Source organism: Pagrus pagrus (genome assembly GCF_965226575.1).
Source record: "Pagrus pagrus genome assembly, chromosome: 4".
Lineage (NCBI taxonomy): Eukaryota > Metazoa > Chordata > Actinopteri > Spariformes > Sparidae > Pagrus > Pagrus pagrus.
Window position 1 is genome coordinate 3,549,777 of NC_140188.1, and position 22,822 is coordinate 3,572,598.

A 22,822-nucleotide genomic window follows, 5' to 3' on the forward strand; every position below is an offset into this window, starting at 1 on the left:
TCCACATGAGCACAAATATTTACAAAACACCCGTATTAGAAGTTCTGATGTTTCAAAACATAACATGGACTGAATATTGACACTTCAATGTTCTGAACACTTCACATCCCCATCCACATGGGTGCTGTCATTGTTGTATCAGACAACTGCTCCCTCATGAAGTCGGCGTAAATGGATTTCGCCAAGTACACAAGTAGAAATTCTGACTTCTGAGCGGTATCACATCGAACCTTTTGTAATACGAGATCAGAATTTTACAAGATCCAAGTTGTCTGGAACGCAGCCCAAGTATCTGACAAGTGCGCTGCAGTATGTGGGGTGTGTGTCAGTCACCTGCCCAGCCGAGTCGATCTGAATGCTCCCTTCACTGGTGACAGAGGACAGTTGGACAAAAACAACAATGTCATCGTCCATCACAATGTTTCATTGTGGACATCACCATACGGCAATTCCATAGACATCGCCCAACCCCTGTGTCTAATGCAAAAATTATGTTTTTGTACCACTGGAATAAGTTTAACTAATGTATAGAAACTGTCATGTACACATGCTATATACCTAATGGCTCTTCTTATCCAAGGCTAACAAACAGATACTCATGTAGTAGCTCTTCAGTGACAGAGACCACAGAGCCTCTGATTTAAAAAGTGAGATGCAGACTGACCTGTATTCAGGTCACTGTTGTTGTTGTGGTGCTCTTACATTAGCCTGCTGCTGCTGAATCAGGGGTGATAATTAATAGCCTGTTCTTTCACAACTGCAAACACAGACAACCTCGCACACACACAAACACACTGTCACACACTCACACAGACATTCAGGACAGCACCTCTCTCCCAGCGTTTCCCAGATTTATACTGAGCTGTGCAAACATGACCTTGGAGCTACTGACTGCTCTAACGACCATCAGCCTGTTCACAACACAGGTGGAAAGTAACTAAGTACATTTACTCAAGTACTGTATTTAAGTTTAGGGTTCATACAGATTTTTAAAAGTAAAATTTAAGTACTTTTCAGGCACCTTCATGATACCTTGAACAAAAATGTCCAGCCTTTCTTATCACATCTAAAATGCGAAAAATATACCTAACAGAATAACTATACATCCACAGCAATCAATCTATACATTCACTTGTTTATTTTACCAGCTGTTCATATTAACTCTGACTGTATGATTTGATCGTATATCCGGGTTGTAACCGTACAATGCCATGCTTTGTTAGGACTTCGGTAAATCAGAAAATAAATTAACAATTTTGCCTTTAAAACAGCAATAACAGCGGCAGGCAAATAAATAATTATTAACAGATTTCATATCTAACTAATTGTAAAACCACATTAAACAGATATGTTTGAAGCCCTGAGACCACAGGTATTCAGGAAGCTGGTTCCACAGGTACGGAGCATCGAAACTAAAAGCTGCTTCACAAACAAACAAACAATCTGATAATGTCATAACTCAACAGACATGTTAATGCACGATACTTTTGCTTTTGATACACCGCTGGTTCACAGCACTGTGTGTGTGTGTGTGTGTGTGACTCTCAGGGTCTGCTTACATCTGTATACCATTACAGTAAATTGGGTAGATACACAACTGGTTGTTACACTTCCTTCCCATGACACAACCAGCTGATGTTTATATTATGAGATCTCAAATGTTACAGCAGATTCAATCGGGTCTACACAAAATGTCACACTGTTCTGATGGATTACACTTATGATCATCTGGATGTCCTGCCTCTTACAGTCTCACTATATGGAGTTAGACCTTGAGGCTTTCTTTGGCCATCACTCTTTGACTTAAGACATCAGGGTCGCACTGCATATCAAAAACTAGATTTATGACAGAAAAAGTGAATCCCTGAATATGTTTAATGATTATCATTTGAAGGAGCGGTTGTGATTAAATCACTACAGTTTCATCTGAAAATATAACACTCACTGAGGAGCAGCTTGAAATCACAACACTGGAGGCAACCGACACAGGTGAGCAACTCTGGCCTAAACTTGACAGCAATTGTAGTAAAGTTGCAATGGTGTGAGATTTTCAAGGTTCTACAACCATCTGAGAAAATGTCAAAGACTCACAGTATGACATCATACAGTACTATTATTATTATTAATATTATTATTATCATTTGCAGTGAGTATAGAGGCCTGCACATCCAAGCCTGTCAAACAGTGGGTACTGGACAGAAGCACAAGTAAAAAACACAAGAATAGAGTCTGCACACTATTATTATTATTACTTGCATGTGTGATGTTTCAGGCGCAAGCCCTTTAGTTGAACAAATGCTTTATTATAGGAAGTTAATACTGTAGATAAGCAAATGTACATGTTATGATAGCTGTCACTTTTCACACCATGGTGTACCGCTGCAACCTCACTGTATATTGTAATAACTATCACTGCAACTTGTGGTATTTAAATTTGATTTATTGAATCCCATCCATTGCTCATCAGATCAATTTAAGTTTAAAAAAGTAACATTAATGACATAAAAATAACTTAAAATAGAGATTGAAATTGAAAGAGCTAATATGAAAGTTTGGCAAGACAGTTTAGATTTATGCTTTGAGACACTTTTTGGTAGTAGATGCATAAGAAGCAAATCCTATGTCCTACAATAACAAACACGCCTCCGAAATATCTAAACCAAAATCTTTATTCTTCACAAGCTTCTCTTGTTCAAAAGTGAACAAACATCAAGCACTGACAATACACTCTCTCCATACAACTCAGACTAGGAACTTCAAACTACTTGCTGTCAAACATTAAATGCATGAAACTAACTTTGCGCACATCTGAGCACAAGTAGCCAACTTCCTACAGAGATAATAATAAATCACTATCTCCCCCTCGTCTCCATGTGTCACCAACACTTGTGCACAGAGAGACAGATGACCGGGGTAGCTGAGGGTAACAGCTGTCCTGACAGTCACACATATGAGCAGTCGGTAACAGGTTTGAATGGAAACAGTCAGGGAGGAGGGAGGAGAGATAAAAGAGTCAGTCAGTCAGTCGGTTCCCAGCAGTCCGACAGGGCTGTCTGCTAAACACAAAATCATCCCTCACTGTGGCTGCCTGCTTTCACACAAGCCGAACAATAAAGTTATTATGCATTTTCCTGACTCACAGTTAATCCCTGCTGTGAGATTTTAACAACAGAGTTTTATTGTTGTGGCCCAGATTAACTTTCGCTCGGTGCCAGCAAACGCAGCAGCCACACCACAAGTTGTGTTAACTTTCCTTACGAGTTAAAAACACAACGCGACGATTTCAACGTGTGCAAAAACCATCCATTTTCCGTCGGGAGTACTCACTTGAAGTCCCAGGTACTCTTCGAGCCAGCAGCAACGCACACTATCCACCTGATCTCATGTCGGAAACGCAGCTGAGGACGAGGAGGGGAAAAAAACACAGACTCCCTGCAGCAACAAAGTTGTTTCCGCGAACAAATTCAACCGAGTTCAACCCGTCGGAAGCGTCGTTACGTCCTCGTGAACACACGGACACGGACACGGGGACGGATAACGGACGACAGCGTTTAAAACACAGGAAAAAATCCAAGTGTTGTAGCTTCGGGCTGTAAATACAAAGTGTGTCGCATTCCTATGGTTTCAGCAAAACGCGGCCCAGTATCATGACGTCACCGAGAGAGAGAGAGAGAGAGAGAGAGAGAGAGAGGGAGGGAGAGAGAGAGAGAGAGAGAGAGGGAGAGGGAGAGAGAGAGAGAGAGAGGGTGGGCGGGAGGGAGAGGGGAGAGAGATTAGCGCGGATCTGTTAGCATCATTATGTCCTGTCAAATAAAAGTTAGACACAAAAGACACTCAAGTCTTTTTCTCGCTCCTTTCAGTTCTTCCTCCCTGTCACACAATAAACGTGACGTCACAGGTGTGCATGTTGTCACCTGTCAGGTGATGTTTTTCTGACTGCAGCACTTCCTTTTTCTGGGATGACTTCAGGGCTGTCACTGCTTTCATTTTCAATGAATCCACCGATATATATATATTTTTTTTTTTAAATAACTGATGAATATGAATATGAAATGTCAGAAAGTAGCGACAAATGTCACAATTATGTCTGACATATTGCAATGATCCCTAAAATAGGTTATTGGAGGCTGGATATATTAAAGTTTAACAACCAACTTTATGTCCAAAATGAAAAAAGTAGACTGCATTATAAATGACCAAAAAGATCTTTTTCTGCATTATGTTCTGTAAAAAAAGAAAAGACAATATGTAGCACATGACCAATACATTTTTGTCATTTTCTAGAAAAAAGAAAAAAACTTAACAGATTCATTGAATATCATATATATGAATATCATATTTTTTTTAGTTGATCGACTATTGATATTGTTTCAGCTCTACTTGATTTCAGCCATATAGATTAATTTATAGTTAATCAACTGATCCCTCAATGAATTATTACTACAATATATATTTACTGCTTCAATAATAAAATGCATATGAAAGCCCCAATATAAAATATTAAGTCAGTATTTGCATGCTAGTGTGATTATATGAAATATCAAGTGAAGGGAATGACAGGGAAGGATGAGACATTCTAATTTGTTGTATCTCAATTAATCGATTTGTGAATTGAAAGAAAATGAAACGCCAACTACATTTTCAAGCTACTTAAAGATGAGGATTTGCTGTTTGTCTTTGTCATTAATGACAGTTAATGAGGAGTCTTCTGATGAGCATTTTTTCTTTTTACAATTTTTTGACAGTTAATGGACTAAACGATTAATCGTGAAAGTAATCGTCAGATGAATGAAAGTAATCGTTAGTTGCAGCACTACTGTTGGCACATGACTCGCTTGTGACTCATTTTAGCGCAACAGTCTCTGACAGCATGCCTCAAATTATTGCTATTCATAGGAGTCTTATCAAGACAAGCTACTGTGAAATACTCTGTCTGCATGCTAATATAAACATGTCCATCAGCAAAGACATTACAGAGGACTGAGTCAAGGCTAATTGACAAAAACGCAACATAACTTTGGGCAACAATGGCCGATGAATTGTGTCAGCAATGTTGTTTTAGCCATATACCTACACGCTGCTGTGTGTTGGTTACTTACTCTTGTTGCCAATCAAAACAGCACAAATAGTTACATAGTTTTAAAACAGAATAAATGCTTGTTTCAGAGAATATTACAAAGAGAATTATTGTGAACACAAGATGCCTGAAACTGATTACACAGACGTATCTTCCATGTTTTATACTATGAGTGCGTCCTAAATCAAATCTAATGTAGCATACTACAGAAAATAGTTATTTCACACCAAATATCGGATCAATTTATAACAGCCGTCTGAGTGAGTCTTTGTTTCCTTATCTATCTACTATGTAAAAGACTTCAAGGTGTCAGGGTCAATAAGGAAAAGGCCCGTTGACATTCCTTTGTAAGTAAAAATACAACAGGAACAGGTCCGCTCAACGTATCGCAGCCAGATACACACAAACCTGCCAATGCCGAGGCCGAATTCAAACAAAGCATGCAGTGTTGCAGCCAATGAGGGCTCACTTCCAGGAGCAGGTTGTGGAATGTGGAAAGGTCAATGATAAAGACGGCAGAGAGAGCACGACGTAGAGCACACACATATTTCAGCACACGTAGTAGCAGCTAGTTCGACTGAGCACAGGACCTTCAGACCTTTGCTTCCCCTGCGCTGACTGACAGACACACACAAATGTTACGTCATGTTTACTACGAGGAGTTCATGAGCTACCTACAAGTTCAAGGATGGTGTCAAAGGTCAGCAGACAAAAAAACACTACATAGGTCTAGTGAAAGAGAGAGTGTGATCAAGTATACAAAACAATACATGCAAAGATCTTGTGCTCCGAGTTTGAGTTTTACATTACTTTGAACTCAACTACTCCCATGATAACTTGTTGGTGCTCCTGCACAATGTTAGTGTTACTTCAAACATCAAAGCATACTGTAAAACATGATTCAGCTGTGGCACCATCATTACATGGTGATGGCATGTTGTCCTAAACACAGACAATGAGGTGATGTTGTTGTGAAGAGGTCAAACATCATATCAATGTGCCCTGTAATCAGTGAGGCCAGTCATCATCTCTCCATCAACTGCTCTGAGATTTACTGTCTGCACGACAGTTCGGCCAAATACAGCAGATTAGTGACTGTGACTCAGACTACAAACATAGTGGAGATAAGAAATTGCGATCGGATGGACTGCTGGTAAATACCCATGTAACTGTAATCAGCTGTAAAAATATTGGCAATGAAAGTGATCAAACAACATTTACCACTTTGTTGCTCATTAGCTACTGAAGACTCATCAAAGTTTGGACTTTTCACCCCAAAAAAACATTCCAACTTGATTCACTGGGTTACTAAGAAATAATGACTTGGACTACACTTTAGAAAACTATAACTTTCTATACAAAAAGGTAAATAAAATAACATTTAAACTTAAACTTCACAAAGGGTTAGGATCCAGAGACAATAACTGCATCTGTACTTAGTTAGAGAGCAGAGACAACAGTCCTACCTGTGTCACCCAGACTATTCCAGTATCAAGGAAAAGCAAAAATCATCAATAAAAATGCAGCTTTTTTCCTTGTTTTACCTGCCTTTATGACAAACTGCCAATCACTAGCACTGCTACACCAGTGCTACTGAGGTTACATGGCGCTTCCATCCAGAACCATCTTTGTATTGTGTGCATGTCTGTGTGTGAGTGGTTGTGAAACCTCCATATCTCTGCGAACGTGCAGGCCCAAGCTTGATTTTTCAGCTGTGAATAAACCGACTGTACGTGCAAACACAAGAACAAAACTAATCACTCTGTTGCTGCGTGAAAAGACAGAGACACAGGGAAGAACAGCACAGAGGTTAACTGGAATGATTAATCTGATGATCATTTCATTCATTAAACAATTAATCTTTTCGTCAATAAAATGTCAGAAAATTGAGCCAGATGCCCATCACAATTTACATGGTTAAAAAAGGAAAAGGAAGAAAAAGCAGAGACTATATTGGTATTATGGAGTTTTTTTGCATGTGGATTAATTCATCTAAAAGCAGGGGGTATAATGAACGGTAAACATCAAAGTATGATGAGAAGAAGAGGAAAAGTTTAAGACTTTGAACAAAAATGTTGTTGGGGAAAAACTTGGAAAAACCTTAGTTGTTATTTTGGTCATTCTTTGGCCTTGATAAAAGCTACCAGAGCAGGACCGATACTGGATTTCTAATTTAAGGTCAGCACGATAGCATCAGCAAACTCTGATTTGTTTATTTTCCCTACATAAATTAATTCAACTCACTCTAGATTTTGCCCCTGGGCATCCACGCCCTCCCAGCAGTCCCCAGTTTGAGAACCACTGCTCTTTACACGGCACGCAAAGCTGGCCTGCAACCCAGACTAAATGGTTCGAACTAAGTCTCAAAAATAGGCTATTGTTATGAAATTGAATATTTCTTTTATTCATACGGTGTTCTTGTCTCTGTTCTTGAGCACCTAGAGGGCTGTGTTGATGTTGGCTGCTGCAGTCATTCCAGAGAGGATTTTCTTTCCTCTAAGGCAATAAGCCTGGCCCTTTCTGCCTGTTACAGGGAAGAATCATAATGTAGGCTCTGATATGACCCTCAGCATGTTTTTCTTCTTTCCTACTCCTTCTCTTCCCCACCCAGGGCTTATTTAATCCAGACAGCTTAGCTTGATCTTCTGTCTCCAGACACTTTTAAGCTTTTTTTTTTTTGAGGGGTTGAATGCTACAGTCTGTGAATAATTTTTAGTCAATGAGCAACTGTAGCTGTTTTCCATGAAGTCCTCTTGCTTCTGCAGACAAAAAATCTTATTATGTATGTTTGATAAACTATTCTGTCAAAAAATGAGAACAAGTAGAAAGAAATCAAGGACTTAATGTGATAATAGCCAAAAATATGAGACAAAAACAGAGAATAAAGGTTCATCCACTCCAAGTTCTTCTTGTTCTCTCTTCCAGTTTTTTTCTCTCCATCACTGATATGAGGTGGAGTCTGGGGGTTTTACTTGAAGTAATCCACTGCTGTGTTTTCTCTGTAGATCTGGCTGTTTGGTTTGTTGGCTCTGCACCTCGCTTCCCCCCTTCACAGACTCTGTCTCTGGACTGTCCACAAACACCCAGACCTACCTGGCTGCAAAAAAAAACTATCCTCTTTTATCTTTGCTCTCTCTCCCTCTCATATCACTTGACTTATCGCTCTCTCTCAGAGTCCATCCCCCCGTCTTTTTAAACCCAATGCCATCTTTCTCTGAGACACCTGATAGCAGGAGAAAGGTGAGACTTTTAATGTTTGCATGCTTGCTCACCCACTACAGCATAAACTCGACCAGCAAGGACACAAAGAGGATAGAACAAAATGGAAGAAAATAAATGGGAGGGTACAAATCACAGCCAACCAGTTATCCCTCATGATGAATGATGAAAAAGTATCATTCACTTGATAAAAAGTTAGTGTACAGTAAGAAATTATCATAAATGGCTAGTCTGACCAGCAGACAAGTAGCTCTTGGCTTTCTGAAGCTGTAACTAGCAAATATGACTGATAGATACACAATTAACTGCTTGCATCTTTATAAATTAACCAATTACAACAAACACATTTTCTAGTTTCTTTAATGCTCCTCATGTCATCACATTTAATAAATATAATCAGAATATCAGCCAGTCCAAAAACTGAACTACTAGTAACAACTGGATGTCTTCTATTTAGGGTTACAACTAATGATTATTTTAATTATAGATTAATCTGACAATTATTATCACAATTAATCAAATCATTATCCAGTCCTCAAATTGCTTCTTTTTTCCAACCAGTCAAAAACCCAAAGAATCTTCATTTACAGTCAGAAGTGACAAAGAAAAGCAGAAAATCCTGACATTTACGAAATTGTTACCAGCAAATGTTTGACATTTTTGCTTGAAAATTGACATAAACAATGAATGGATTGACAAAACAGTTGGCAATAAACTTTCTTTTGACTAATCCATTCATCGACTTATCATTGCAGCTCTACCTATATTAGAACCTATTATTACCTATATCATATTATTTTTCATATCAACCACATCAAAACACTAATAGGACACACAATACGGTATGAATTGTGTGTCCTATTAGTGTTTTGATGTGGTTGATATGAAAAAAAGTAATTTACAAAATCTAAACTTATATATGCTCATAGCAGGAAACATATTGGCTGCTAATCATTGATTTTTGGGGAAATAAACCTCTACTCTCCCATCACTCAGACCACAACAGAAAGTGACTTTTCTCTTTCAGCAGTCTCTCAATAACAAGCAACACAGAAAATTAAACTTACAATTTAATGCTTGATAACAAATTACCACACTGGGCCACAGACGTAACAGGCAACCAAATGTGCAGGGTGATGTAGCTGGCTTACAATGATTATGGCCAACATGATCATTCACAGCTTCAGCTTCTAGCTGTCACCTTGTATGTCGATGTGGAAGCTGTTTTGCGTTCATGGAAGATGCCCAAACAGCAGCTGTGTTTGTCTCTCTCACTCTCTGAGTGGACCCCTCAGGTCAGCTTGTATCAGACTAACAACATCCATCACATCATTAGCCCCACCCCCTGCTGGACACGTCCGTCAACTGTCATCAGCAGTTCCTGATTGTCTCTGCCTACAGGACTCCTCTTCCCTACTGTGTCCAAACACAGGTTTACAAAACAAGCTGACTTTAAAAGAACAAAATCAGCTGCGATGGGTCTCTTTAAACTGAGTGGATTTCAGATGTTGCTGTTGTTCAGTCGTACTATGTGACTGCACCCTGAATGTGAACACAGTAAATCCTGCGCAGAAATTATAAAGAAAATGGGGTGGCATACAGTAATTTACCAAATGTATAAATGTAACTTAAAGTTTTTAATAAAAAGTGACAGCCCTATTTTGTGGCGATTGGCTACAATTGCTAGCAACAGGTGTCATTTAAACTTTCAGGTCCATTCTGCAGCCTCCAGAGTACCACAGATCTTCACTGTTAGTTTCTAGAGAGCAGGGAGGGGCGCAGAAAGCCTCTTAGAAGGAGGAGCGTAAAAGAAGAATATTGCCCTCATTTATGCACAGTGTCCTGTGCAATATGTGGTAATGCAAAAAAATAAACAGTAGCATGCTGCCTAATACTCATTCATCCAGACTCGATATGCCTTATGTCTATCATTAGCAGAGTTAGAACGTTTTCCATCTGTTAGACAGTAAGCAGCCAGATACTGAATGCATATGTAACAGATAACAATTTGGTTTATGAAACATCCGTTTTATATTACCTACATTAGTGACAAAGAAAACCTGCCAGCCTGTTTTTCCTGTTTGACTCATTTAGTTTTTCTTACCACTATCGCATTCAACACTTATTTCATGAGTGTAAAACTGGACTAAGACATTTTACCAATCTTAACAAATTTCATACTTAAGGGGTCCATCTCTCACTTAGTTGTTCATTTGGCAGATGTTAAACCATATTCCTAGAACATAGGATCGCAAAAATGGCAACTCCCAAACAAGCTAAACACCAGCAGGGCAGATTACTTGACACATGCATAACTTTCCAAACTAATCCACTGCTAGAGATAGTCGATCTACAACTGCAACTTTTGTCATATGATCTGTAGTTCGCGGTGACACCCACTTCCTTCCTAACACAGGTATCCTTGCTAAATAACTCGCAGGCCATGATGTAGAGCTGGAGGCTGATTTTGATAAGGGCGCTCACTGTTGGGGTATGGTGTGTATGGGAGGGAGAAGAGTGACCCCTCCATACAGCTCTGGCATCCCAGGAATGTGTGGTGTGCCCAGCACTAATCACACAACCTTGCTGACTAACTAACTGCACGCAACATCTCTTTTCCACTCTCTCATGCATACACATATCTGCCAGCTGACAGGAAAGGGGGGGGGCATTAAAGACCAGAGGATAAGGAGAAATGACTTGTGCAAAAGTGGGGTCAAGGTGGGGACAGAGCAACTTAATCAAACTTCAAGACAGACAATATCCTTTCATGCTACAGTCTGACCAGACAGGCTGAGACAACCCCATTCCGGTTTCCACGGCTAAGATGAAAGTTTAACATGGTCGTGACTAACAGGAACTGGCTAGACTTACCCGTACCTCAGCATTGTAATACCACTAATAGAGAAATGGGAGTGAAGACAGGTTGGCCTCCGTGTCTCATAGCTTGTAGACAGTAAGAAAAGCCAATGTTACCAGAACCAGCTTGTCTCGTGGATTTACCATTAAGCCGTGCATTGAGCTCAGGGTCTTAGCAAATAAACACAGCCCTAACGTAAACTTAGCTTGGTTAGACATCCACAGCCGCGGCTTTTAATTGTTGATCGACTTTCACAAGTGACTCATCAACTTGTAACTCGGTCATACCTTGAAGACTGCAAGCTTTACACCTCAATGTAAGGCATTCTCCACATAACACACAGAGACCAGACCGAATGAGGTGACTCTGGTCCCCTTAAACCCAGACTGGCCAGACTTGAAAGCAGCTAGCTAACGTTAGCCACTGTTAGCAACTAAACGGGCAGCTGAGACGCGCCACAAGCTAGCGCACATCACGCTTTAACTACAATTATTGTGACCGAATGTGCGTACTCACCCAGAAACTCCCAGGGAAACGCTTCTCTGCTGCCACTGTGGTATGGAAATAAACTTTCCTCTTTTTAAAAGAGCAGACGCGAACTAACTTTGGGCAAACTGTGTAACATTAGCCGAAGTCTCACTTTCCCGACGCCATGTTGAACGGGGGGAAATACTACATCCGGGAAACCGCAGCAAAGCACCATGGCAACCGAGTCAGCGACGGGTCGCTGGACAGAAAGTCGAAAGAGGGCAGAGTTAGCATTTATGTAATGAGTTAGCATTAGGTTACAAAGCACAAGCACTAAATATGCGCTACACGTACTTTATATTAATGTTCAAGCATAGAAACTATATGCTTTATATTATAAAACACTGGTTAGGGAACAGTGTAATTACTCTTGCGTTGTACTACTGAATAAATGAAAAGGTATTATGAATTAGCCTGACTAGCCTAATCAAATGAATAAACTGCTTAACATATATTAATGAAACAACAACTTGTAGAATAAATAAATGTTTGACTTGTGACACTACAATCCTACCTGTCTAATAAGCTAGCAACCTTAACAACTGATATCAAATTAAGCTAGTTAGCTCGTGTTAGCTGGAGCAACAGCATTATTCTGAATCAACCAACTAGGCTCCATGCTGCTGATGTAAACAAACACAGATACAGAAACTGAACGTTGGTAGTTATTAATCCTTACTTTATCATCTTGTCTTGGGATTGAGTACGACTATCCACGGCCCTGTCTGTAGGTAAAACCATGAAAACAAGAAGCAAACGAGTTCACATCCAGTTGCTGCACAACTCCACATCTTGTTGCATTACATCATAGGCTGCTATGTTAATAAAGTGTACTGATGCAAGGATTATGCAAGGTGTGCGCCAACAGACGTTCATTATTTCAAATGAAAAACTGTTCATTTAAAATGTTATTTAAGGTTGAATATTTTGTACAGAGTTGTACATTCAGAGTGTGACCTTCAGGCTTTAACACTCGGTTCAGGGTAACAAGGTTAAAGAGGATCAGAGGTCAGAATCTGCCTGGGGATCTTTTCCACCTAATCAATTTGTTTTTAGGTCCCATGATAGATTGACTCTGCACCCCACATACACTCACAGAGCCAATCTGCTGTACAGTGTCAAGTGTTGCGCTACATAACAGCAAACTACAGATTAGTAGAGTACCATGAGCGACTGACTGTTGGCATCCAGCTGAACTGACGCAAGAAGACAATCATTTATCTTCCTCGGGCAGAAGGACCACACTGGGATCAGCAGTGGACCAAAACTTGACTGTATGAGTTCCTCCACAAAGTGTCAGGTTTTACTGTCACAGCTGGAGAGTGGTCAGGACTGGTTGGTGACTGACCAGAGGAGATGAACGGACCACCCTACTGACCTCTGAGAGCAGATATTTTGGAGTTCTACTGCAGGCCATGCATGGAGTAGACGTGGAGCTGGTGGACCATCGTGAAATCCTCCCTCTGGTATATGCTGCAGCGCTGTGGAGTGGTTCTTTGTGCAGAAGCTGAGGAAGAGCAGAGAGATCAAGCAGATGTTGCTGCCCAGTGAAGATGAGCAGGAGCAGTGGCTTCTCAGTCCATAAGATGGGTTGATCAGACAAAGATGCAACCAGGACGAGCCCTCTGAAGCTGGGGACAAGAGAGGAACAGTTCAGTATCAGTTTCAAGTCATCCCAAAGTCATCTCAACCTGCTGCTGCTCTGCCAGTTTAGGCCTGGGAGGAGGACAAGAACTGCAACAAGCATGCTCACCATCCTGAAGGAAAGGCGTTCTACAGGAAGCGATGATGCCAAGCAGCCACCGGACTCTCAGCTAGGCTGGAGAGTCAGAACAGTCTGGAGAAGGTGGCTCTCTGTTTGGCTGCAGAGGAAAAACACCTCTAAAACTTCTCCAAACCAATCCCAAACAAACAAACCTCTCAGTGGTTTCTGGAGATGGTTGTCCTTCAGACACCTGCTGCTCCAGCCCAGATCAGAACATCCTTACCTTGTGGTCAGTGAGAACCTGCACATTTGTCAGTCTGCTGTTGCACCGCTGCAGCCGTGCTTCATGTCCAGCCCCTTGGTGCTTAGGAACACATTTTCCCTGGAAGATGGAGAGCTTATTATGTTGTCACATAAGGACAGAGCTGTTGGGGGACCTTTCTTAGAGACCAGACGAAGCCCTGTTGAACTTGAGCAAGTCAGGGCACCAGGCTCCTGTAAGATGTTCAGGGCGTTTCATCGTTACACCTCTCCTGAGCTGAGACTCGACTTTAGGGAGGAATCAGACTCTGACACGGAGGGGCTGCTGCTAGAGGATGAAGATGACGATGATGGCGAGGGTGCTGACACAGACTGAGCATTAGTGTAATGAGGAAACTGGAGTGACTGTTTTATAAAGCCTGTAGAAAGAACAAATTCAAAGGAATAAAATCTAGTCAAGTCATAAAGTCATAATTTATTAGGTGAGTATTGTTATTGCTAACACACGTTAGATATCATGTTAATGGGTAAAAACAACTCAACGACACCCCCCTTCCATGCTGTGTTTGCCTTTGTAGGTCAGCAGGACAGCTGTTATTTTATTGACTGTTCCCTGGTTAACTGAGTCAATACAGTGATGGTCATTGTGAAATAGTGCTGCCTTTTATATTTTTCTTTCAGTTGTTTTTTCTCCATTTAAAACAAGCCACTTCACAAAAAACAGGTTGTGTATACAGAACAGCGGCTCATAAAAGCTTCATACACAGATTTTAAGAAGATAAGGAACTCTGTTACAGCTCTGAATAACATGTGACAAACTGCACTACAAATCTGTTTAATGACTTTACTGTAAATCTGTTGTTACTATGCATCCACAAAGTAATGTGATGTTCTGACAACTTTGAAATGAGTTTATTTATTCCTCTATATTCACATTCAATAATAACCAAATAACCAAAACAATTTGAGTGCAGTTTTTAGCTATTAAAACAAAACTATTAAAAGAATAAAATACTATATCATGAAATACAAGTGGAAAAAAATACTTGGTGGTGAAATTTAAATGAATTGTACTGAACTGTACTTAAGTACAACTTTGAGGTACTGAGTATTTCTACTTAACACTACTATATACTGTTACCCTACATATCTCAGGGAAATATTGTACTTTTTACTCAACTAAATTCATTTGATTCAGATTTAAAATATTATTAACAAATGAATAATGATATTAATGGATTAACCTGGCAGTTTATAAACTTGTTAAAATAGGCCTCACATTCACGTGTTACTACACCTCCGTGCATCAATAACCGTAATCTGGTCATTTAATACATATGAGTCTGAAATGGACCATTCTGCATGATGAAACCTTTTTGTACTTTGTGTATTTTTATTCTCATAGGTTTGATCTTTTACTGTTGAAGGCAGGATCTTTAATTGAAATAGAGTATGTGTCAGCTGTGCTATTGATCATTTTACTTCAGTAAGTGTGAGTATTTCTCCCACTGATCCGACCGAGGTGCAGCAACAGAGGAAAAAACATGACTTTACAATATGAAATCTAAAGAGGCCGGAGTGAGGATTTACCTTCAGACTGCTTTGTAAATTTTACTCTTAAGGTATTAAACTCTATTTGTATGATCCATGTGTACTTCTATCTGGATGCTTTAGTATCTGATTTTATATTATTTTTCAATCCTGTCCTTAGTATATTGCTTCTTTTTTTTAAGGCTATTGAGCTTTGTTTGAATACTCTGACTCATTTGTTTCTACATGTATTGTTATTATTAAAAACAACCTGAACAAACCTGCACCAGATGATAAGAAATAAGCTTAATGGGACCAGTTTAACCTCAAAGAGTCTGGAGAAAGAAAGACTGTCTTTTAGGAAATTTAAGCCCAAAGTGTGACTCAGAGCTGAATGCTGTATTTCCAGTATGACAACAGTGACACCTGCTGGCCAGAGGAAGCAACTGACAATAGAAAAGGGCATTGATCTGTGTGCTTTAAATATGTTCTTTGAATTCTTACAAAGACAAATAAATATTTAAATACCAAATTAAATGTCTTTAATCATTTTCCCCATTTAAATTTCTTAGCTGTAGAAGTCTCACACGTTATCTGCTTGAATGGAGCTGAGCAGGTCAAAGTGATGAGAGCCTGTATCTCCTCCTCTCTCTCAACACACTGCTGCCACACATAACCCAGGCTGGACCGTCTCTGGCCTCAACATCCCTCAAACATTCACTTTACAGAACTTTATATTGACCTCTTCATAATGACCATCAACCGCACTTGATACCAGTTCGACATGAATTGTTCAATGTGAAATATGAGAAACATATAAATGTACATATGATCAAATATACCAAAATACAGAACTAGCTCAGCAGCTCTGCACCTCGTCTTTCAGTATTAACTGTCTGAGAGAGACAAACACTCAATGCGTTACAGAGGTAACTATGGCTCCAGCTATCACCTGACTCGTCAAAACAAACAAGGAAAGAGTTTAAATCTTATCTTATCAACCTGCTACAACTCCAAACACTGAATGTGAGTTAATTTAATTTATAAAATAATTTTAAGAAACACATATAATAATTTTGTATGAATTAATTTTGTGATTTTTTTGCGGCCATGACATCTTCTTTCAGACTAGTGGTGAAAAAACTTCCAAACACACATGTAGGTGTTAATTTTAGTTCAAAATCAAACTTATGGCGCTCTTTCATTACATGTAAAAAAATACATGTAAGAGCGAAAAGCCATAAGGTGGGCGTTAGGGGGCGCTACTGAGCTGTCTTCTGCGCACGAGGGCAGTTGTGGTATCGAATTAAAAAAATATTTAGAGATGTAAAACGTAAAAACAAGAGGCGTATCTCATGCAGCCAGTGTAGTTGCATGGTCTTCAACATCCCAGGCCTGTCTCCTGACATGATGCAGATCATCATTGAGTTTGCGTACACCGGCTCTCTCTCTGTGACAGAGGAAAACGTACAGGAGCTGCTGATGGCAGCCGATCAGTTCAACATCATGAAGATAGTACGAGCCTGCTGCAACTTCCTGGAGGAGCAGCTCAGCCCGGAGAACTGCATCGGCATCTGGCAGTTCACCAACGTCTGCCCCTGCTTTGAGCTGCAGAGAAAGGCCTACCAGTTCATCCTTGATCACTTTGAGGAGGTCGTTTCCAGTGAAGAGTTTCCGGATCTCACTGTGCAGGAACTCACTGCCATCCTGGAAAGAGACCTCGACGTGAGAGAGGAGAGTACGGTGTGCGAGGCCATCCTTCAATGGATCACCCACAGACCTGAAGAAAGACAAGGACACCTGCTTGTGCTCTTGTCTAAGATAAGTTCTGCCACTAGCTTTAGCTTGGATTTAGCTGACAGCAGAAACATCAATATTGTAAGACCACCTGGGTGCTTTCAGACCTGCAGCTCCACTACAAACAGACTGAGAGCTGTACTTGGAAAGGTGAAGCCACTGCAGTTCAATTCAAAGATGTTCTCTTGTTTTCTCCGTGTAGGTCTGACTGGCCTTGATGAGTCAGGATCACCTGGGGACAACTGTGATGTCCAATGAGCTAGTAAAGAGCAACGCTGAGTGCTGTCAAATGGTGAAAGACATCATGGACAACAAAGACCGCCTCACCTCACCTGCCCTCGTCAAGCGTGACTCTGTCGCTCGCCCTCGCCTGCCTAACGCCATCCTGTTGGCCATCGAAGGCTGGAGCGGGGGTGATCCAACTAACTGCATCGAGGCGTATAACATCCGCGCTGACCTCTGGATCAACCTGACCAACAACCAGGAGCGCCCTCGTGCCTATCACGGCACTGCCTTCCTCGACGGGTACATCTACTGTGTCGGTGGCTTTGACAGGATGGGGTCTTTCAACAGTGTTTGCAGGCTGGATCTGAGCACACACACCTGGCAGGAGGTGGCACCCATGCACTTCTGCCACTGCTATGTGTCTATCGCTGTGCTGAACGGATGCATCTATGCAATGGGAGGTCTTGATGGGCATGTACGCCTCAGGACTGCAGAGCGCTACAGGCCCGACACCAACCAGTGGACTGTCATTCCATCGATGCATGAGATCAGGAGCGACGCCAGCTGCACAACTCTCAACGACAAGGTGGGTGAAGTGGAAGAGCAGCTGGGAGTAGTAACAGAGAGATGTACGGTGCTGACTGAACATTGTTGATTTGATTGTCTACCTGCTTGGAACAAGAGTTAGAGGGAATTCAGACCTGGTATTAACATCCATCCTGAGTGATCCAATCACAGGTGGACAGCTCAGAACCCTTCAGTTCACACCTGACACACTGACCGCAATTTTTTAAGGGAGTCTGGGGACTTTCTTCAGGGGCGACAGAATAGTTGCTTATATTGGTAAATTTAGTAGTTAGTTAGATAGTTAATAACTTTAATGTTCTTCCTAGGTCTACATTTGTGGAGGGTTCAATGGGAACGAGTGCCTGGAAACCTGCGAATACTACAGCCCGGAAACCAACCAGTGGACGGTGATCGCCCCCATGAGCAGCCAGCGCAGTGGAGTTGGCGTCGTGACATATGCAGACCGCGTCTTTGCAGTGAGTACGTAATAGTAGTAATAATAGTGCCATGTGCTTAGAAACTGTTTATTCAACACTTCCTCTCACAGGTCGGTGGCTTCGATGGCAGCGCCTGTCTGCGCAGCGCTGAGTCTTACAATCCCCGCACCAACACCTGGCACGAGGTGTCCTCCATGTCGACCCCCCGCAGCAACTTCGGCATCGAAGTGATCGACGACCTGCTCTTTGTTGTGGGCGGCTTCAACGGCTTCACCACCTCCTATAACGTGGAGTACTACGACGTGATGACGGATGTGTGGTCTGAGGCCTGTGACATGGAGATCTCCCGCAGCGCCCTCAGCTGTTGCGTGGTGCACGGACTTCCCAACATGGCCGAGTTCACTTCGCGTTGTGACGCCAGGCCACTTTAAGAACTGGACTTAACGGAGGAGGAATCCACCGCACAGTCCTTCACACAGTCGCGTTGATTTATTTTATTTGTCTTATCTATCTATTTTTTTTTCTATTTTTCTAGTATTTTAATATTTGTTTCACATTTCAATGTCTGAATATTATTAAACATGTAAAGGTCATTGCCCTTTGAAAGGGTGTACTGGCATTAATATGCTATCATATTATCATTATATTATCTTTATATAAGTGGCATAAAATGACAATTTTTCTGGGACAAAATACCATCCAACAAAATGAATTATAAGGCCTAACTACGTAGCTGATTGATTGATTGATGGCTGGATGACAGAATATTGTTGGTTGAGCGGAGTTTATGTGAGTGCACATGACATTGAGTTGTACAGGAAGAAACAATGACTGATTTTGATATAAAAATGGACCGAATAGATTTTTGTAAAAACATTTTTTGGCGTATATTGTTAGATTGGTACAAAAATATGACCATAGATGTGATCTGAAAGGGTTAAACAGTCATTTTCATTTCAGCTCAACTTTAAGAGGACGAAAACGTCTCCACTTCCACAAATGTTACGTTATGAAATTGATCTTTCTGATATAAAACAATTTGACATTGAGCCCTTTGAATGATAACTTCATGACAAAGAAAATGTGTGTGAGTGTGTGAGTGTGTGAGAGAGAGAGAGCAGTCTCGTTTCATTGTGATCAATCCTGCTGTTGAAGCAAATCTGTAAATTCTCATTGTATCAGCGTCTTTTTCTTGTCACGCTGCAAACTGAGATCAATATTCTGTGAATGTGCTGAAATGGCTGATTCCTTTCGTACATTCTCCAAATTTATTTCCAGTCTTTATTTATCCTGGGGGATGTTTTGCTGAGCATGCTTGCTCTTTTCCAGCTTTCCTCTTCAGAAGAAACTTGCCAAATCTGTATTATCCTCCTTTAACACTTTTTATTAATGTCCTATAGGACCTTTTATATATATAAAAATATATACGTGCTTATAAATATCTTATTATCTAATGAACATGTTCATTATGCTACTTAACACTGTATATTAAAGTTCTTGTAATAAGCTCAGTTAATAGGTAATAAGGGCCTTTTAAGTCCTATCATTGTCAGCAGATAGCATAATAAATAGTTTATACACTTCTTATGCATGTTAATAAGAGCCTGTTGAATTTCTTATTATTATAATAGCATTAAAAACAATTTACTGGTTTCCACCGTCCCACCAAAGTAATGACCGTTTGGATTGGATCGTACAGAGCAGAGCTTCATCACCAGTGATCACTGGCTGGGTTTATTACTTAGACAGGAGGTCCAGTGTACTGGACAAAGGTGGTGAACAAGAGGGAGCAGTCCACTTTAAAAAGATAAGCTGTGCTGTTTCATCACACCTCACAAATTTACAGGTTTTATTTCCTGAGAGCCTGAAATATAAACTCATGAAACTAGAGATTTATCAGTCATTTGCACAGTAATTGCACAAAAATACTATTTTTTGTGATTTTAACCACATACAAATGTTGTTACAGTATGCAGTGTTGTCAGACCGGACAGAATAAACAGGCACAACTTCATAACACTCCAATAATAAACAACCCAAGTCATCCAAATGAAACATCAGGAGGAAATAAAAACTCTTTTCACAGTGTACATTTACGCCCTTTTAACAACACAAGATATTGTATATTTAGAGCTACAATAACAGTGAAGATGATTAGTCAGTTTTCTTCAATAAATCAATTCAGCTTTATCCTACAACTTTCAGGTAGAATAGTGCAAATCCAAAGTGCTTCAGACATTAACTGAATCCAGGCGAACAGAGTGATTCAGCAGCATCTCATTTTGAGCTGATAAAATTCATGTCACTCCTGTAACCTTTTGCTGATAAAATGTGTGTTGACATAGAAAATCTGTCCTTTTGCAGCTTTGTGCCTGAAGGTGACTGAGTTTTTGGCTCTGAACCAACCGGCCTGTAGGGGACGCAGCAGCATCCATCAAATCACCTCGTACACCACAAAAAATTACTCCAGTTCGAATATGATGAGAATAATTAACAGTAGTCTGATGGGATCACACCAGCCACAACACGCACGTCAACATGTTAACCTTCAAACCCATGAGCGCTTGGTCATTTCAACATCATTACATAATTACTAACTGCTAGTTTAGGGGAAAATTAATTTTCTTTCATACTTTTATGTGTAAAATGTTTAATAATTAATCCAAAATGATAACGCACTGTCTTGCACGTGTGTCTTCACAGAAAAGTGGATAATTGACATTTCTAGACAGATGATGAATGACGTGTTTATTCAAAAAAACTAAATATCTGTCAATTAATGAACAAATCCTGTAAATGAAGCCACAGCACCAATTATTTTACTGTTAATCATAACAACTTCTGTTCCATGGTTACGTTTGTTCATAGTTGCCTGGAGTCAACATACACACACGTTCGGTTGTGGGATTGATTGCTGCTGGTGTTAAGACGATCAACTCAGTACGTGGAAACTTCGCCAAGGAGTTCACAGAGTACCCAAAGATGATGGATCAGAAAACAGCAGCAGTCACCATGGATGCGACAAAAACACAGGACACCACTCAGACACAGGAGCCAACGTGCTGTTCGAAAACTGGATGAATGCTTTCTTCAAAGGATGACGCCAGGAACCTTCCTGGAAAATGTTGAAGTCTGGATCCCCCCATGAGGCCACGAGGATTATGCTGGCAGACCTGCTTTTAGACATCAAAACATCCATGTCTCAAGATATTTTGGACTTTCTTCAGAGCCATGCAGAGCTTCACATGCAGAACTTGTACAATGTCCCCTATAGACTTGTTACTCAGAACTTTGCTGACGCTATGCCGGAACATGCCGGCATAACGTTAGCGTCAGAAGGAAGAAAATCTAAAGTCTGCAGAAACTGATGATCGCTGTTGGTCATCAGTCACAACAGTGCAGGACAGCCTTGTGAAAGCAACATCTAAAGCTGTCCAGAGTATAATTGGGAAAGAACTGCATAACATCACAAAACCTGTTTTGGAGGACGTGCCACTGTATGAGACACTGAAATCCGAAATCTGTCAGGAGATTATAGTTGTTGCAGATGATATTGCTGAGTTGATTGCAGAACAGACGGACGTTGCAAGTCCCAGTCCAGTACTCAAACAGAAGGGCAAACTGAAGTGCGCAGCAAGATAAAAACCTTTTTTGCAAAGGGTTTTGCCAAAGCAGCCATTTGCCACATTGCAGCCAAGCTAAGGGCCAAATTTGTCCTGGACCTCAGCGATGAAAGCAGCGATGAAAGCAGTCAGTCGAAGTTATTCCTAAACATTTAGCGACTATTTGAAGCCACATGGGCAAAGGTCGAAGGTGCAGATTTAAACATCGGATCCTTAGAAAACCTCAAAAAGGCCATTTTCAAAGACAACACCACCAAATCAACCTAGCGCCATCTGCAGGTTCTTCTTCTTCCAAGCCCTTCAGAAGTAGAGCAAAGATTGATGACTTTATGGCTGCCTAAAAAGATCATCTGTTGACATCACCATCTGCCTCTTTGGTGACATTTGTGAGTTGTCATATTTGGTGACATTGGGTTTCTCTGGGATGCTCCGGTTTCCTTTCCTCGTAACCATGAGGCCACTGGGGGCTATAAATTGTCCTCAAAAGCTAATTGGTTGCAGGAGGCTACCTTGATGTCCAGGGTAGCTTTAAAAAAAACACAAAAAAACCTCACCTGACAACTCCACGAAAAACCTAGCGACATCTGGAGGATCTTCTCCTCTGTGGGCAAAGTGTGTTCCAAGCCCTTCAGATGTAGAGAAAGAGAGGGTGTACTGGTGGCTGCTGACAGTTTTCAAGAACCTGTGTAAAAAGTTGGGCTGTGCAGAGACGGTGATGGTTTCAGTGAATTTAGACAAACCAGCAGCTGCAAACTGTATTGCCTCCATTTTTCCAGACATCTCAGCAGTGTGACCTCATAACTGGAAGACGAGGGATTAATTTCTGTACCTGCTGACGTAATAATAACAATAATAATGTAATGACGTAATAATAATAAATAATGATGTAATGGCGTAATAATAATAAATAATGATGAATGAATACATTTTAAAAACTAAATTTGTTTGCATCTTTCTAATCATTTGCTGTCAGAGCTGTAAAGGTTCAATTCA

At 40.6% G+C, this 22,822-nt stretch overlaps 2 protein-coding genes across 3 annotated transcripts in view; one reads left to right on the forward strand and one right to left on the reverse strand.

Annotated features, from left to right (window-relative positions):
• The window catches only part of pak4 (p21 protein (Cdc42/Rac)-activated kinase 4), a 34,783-nt gene extending 22,968 nt beyond the window's left edge, over positions 1–11,815 (reverse strand). The window contains exon 1 of one of the 2 annotated variants that reach the window (XM_084352025.1): positions 11,673–11,815. The gene's annotated coding sequence lies outside the window, so the exon portion shown is untranslated. Of the gene's footprint in view, positions 1–3,327; positions 3,606–11,672 lie in introns of those variants that run through there. The other variant, XM_084352026.1, reaches the window with a different exon arrangement.
• Positions 11,816–16,554: 4,739 nt separating this feature from the next.
• Positions 16,555–18,637, forward strand: LOC311255723 (kelch-like protein 10; the record flags this gene model as incomplete). Its single annotated transcript, XM_084350372.1, has 4 exons — positions 16,555–16,923; positions 17,204–17,788; positions 18,096–18,245; positions 18,317–18,637. 4 exons carry the CDS (start codon positions 16,555–16,557, stop codon positions 18,635–18,637), a joined length of 1,425 nt encoding a protein of 474 aa, XP_084206498.1.
• Positions 18,638–22,822: the final 4,185 nt, after the last annotated feature.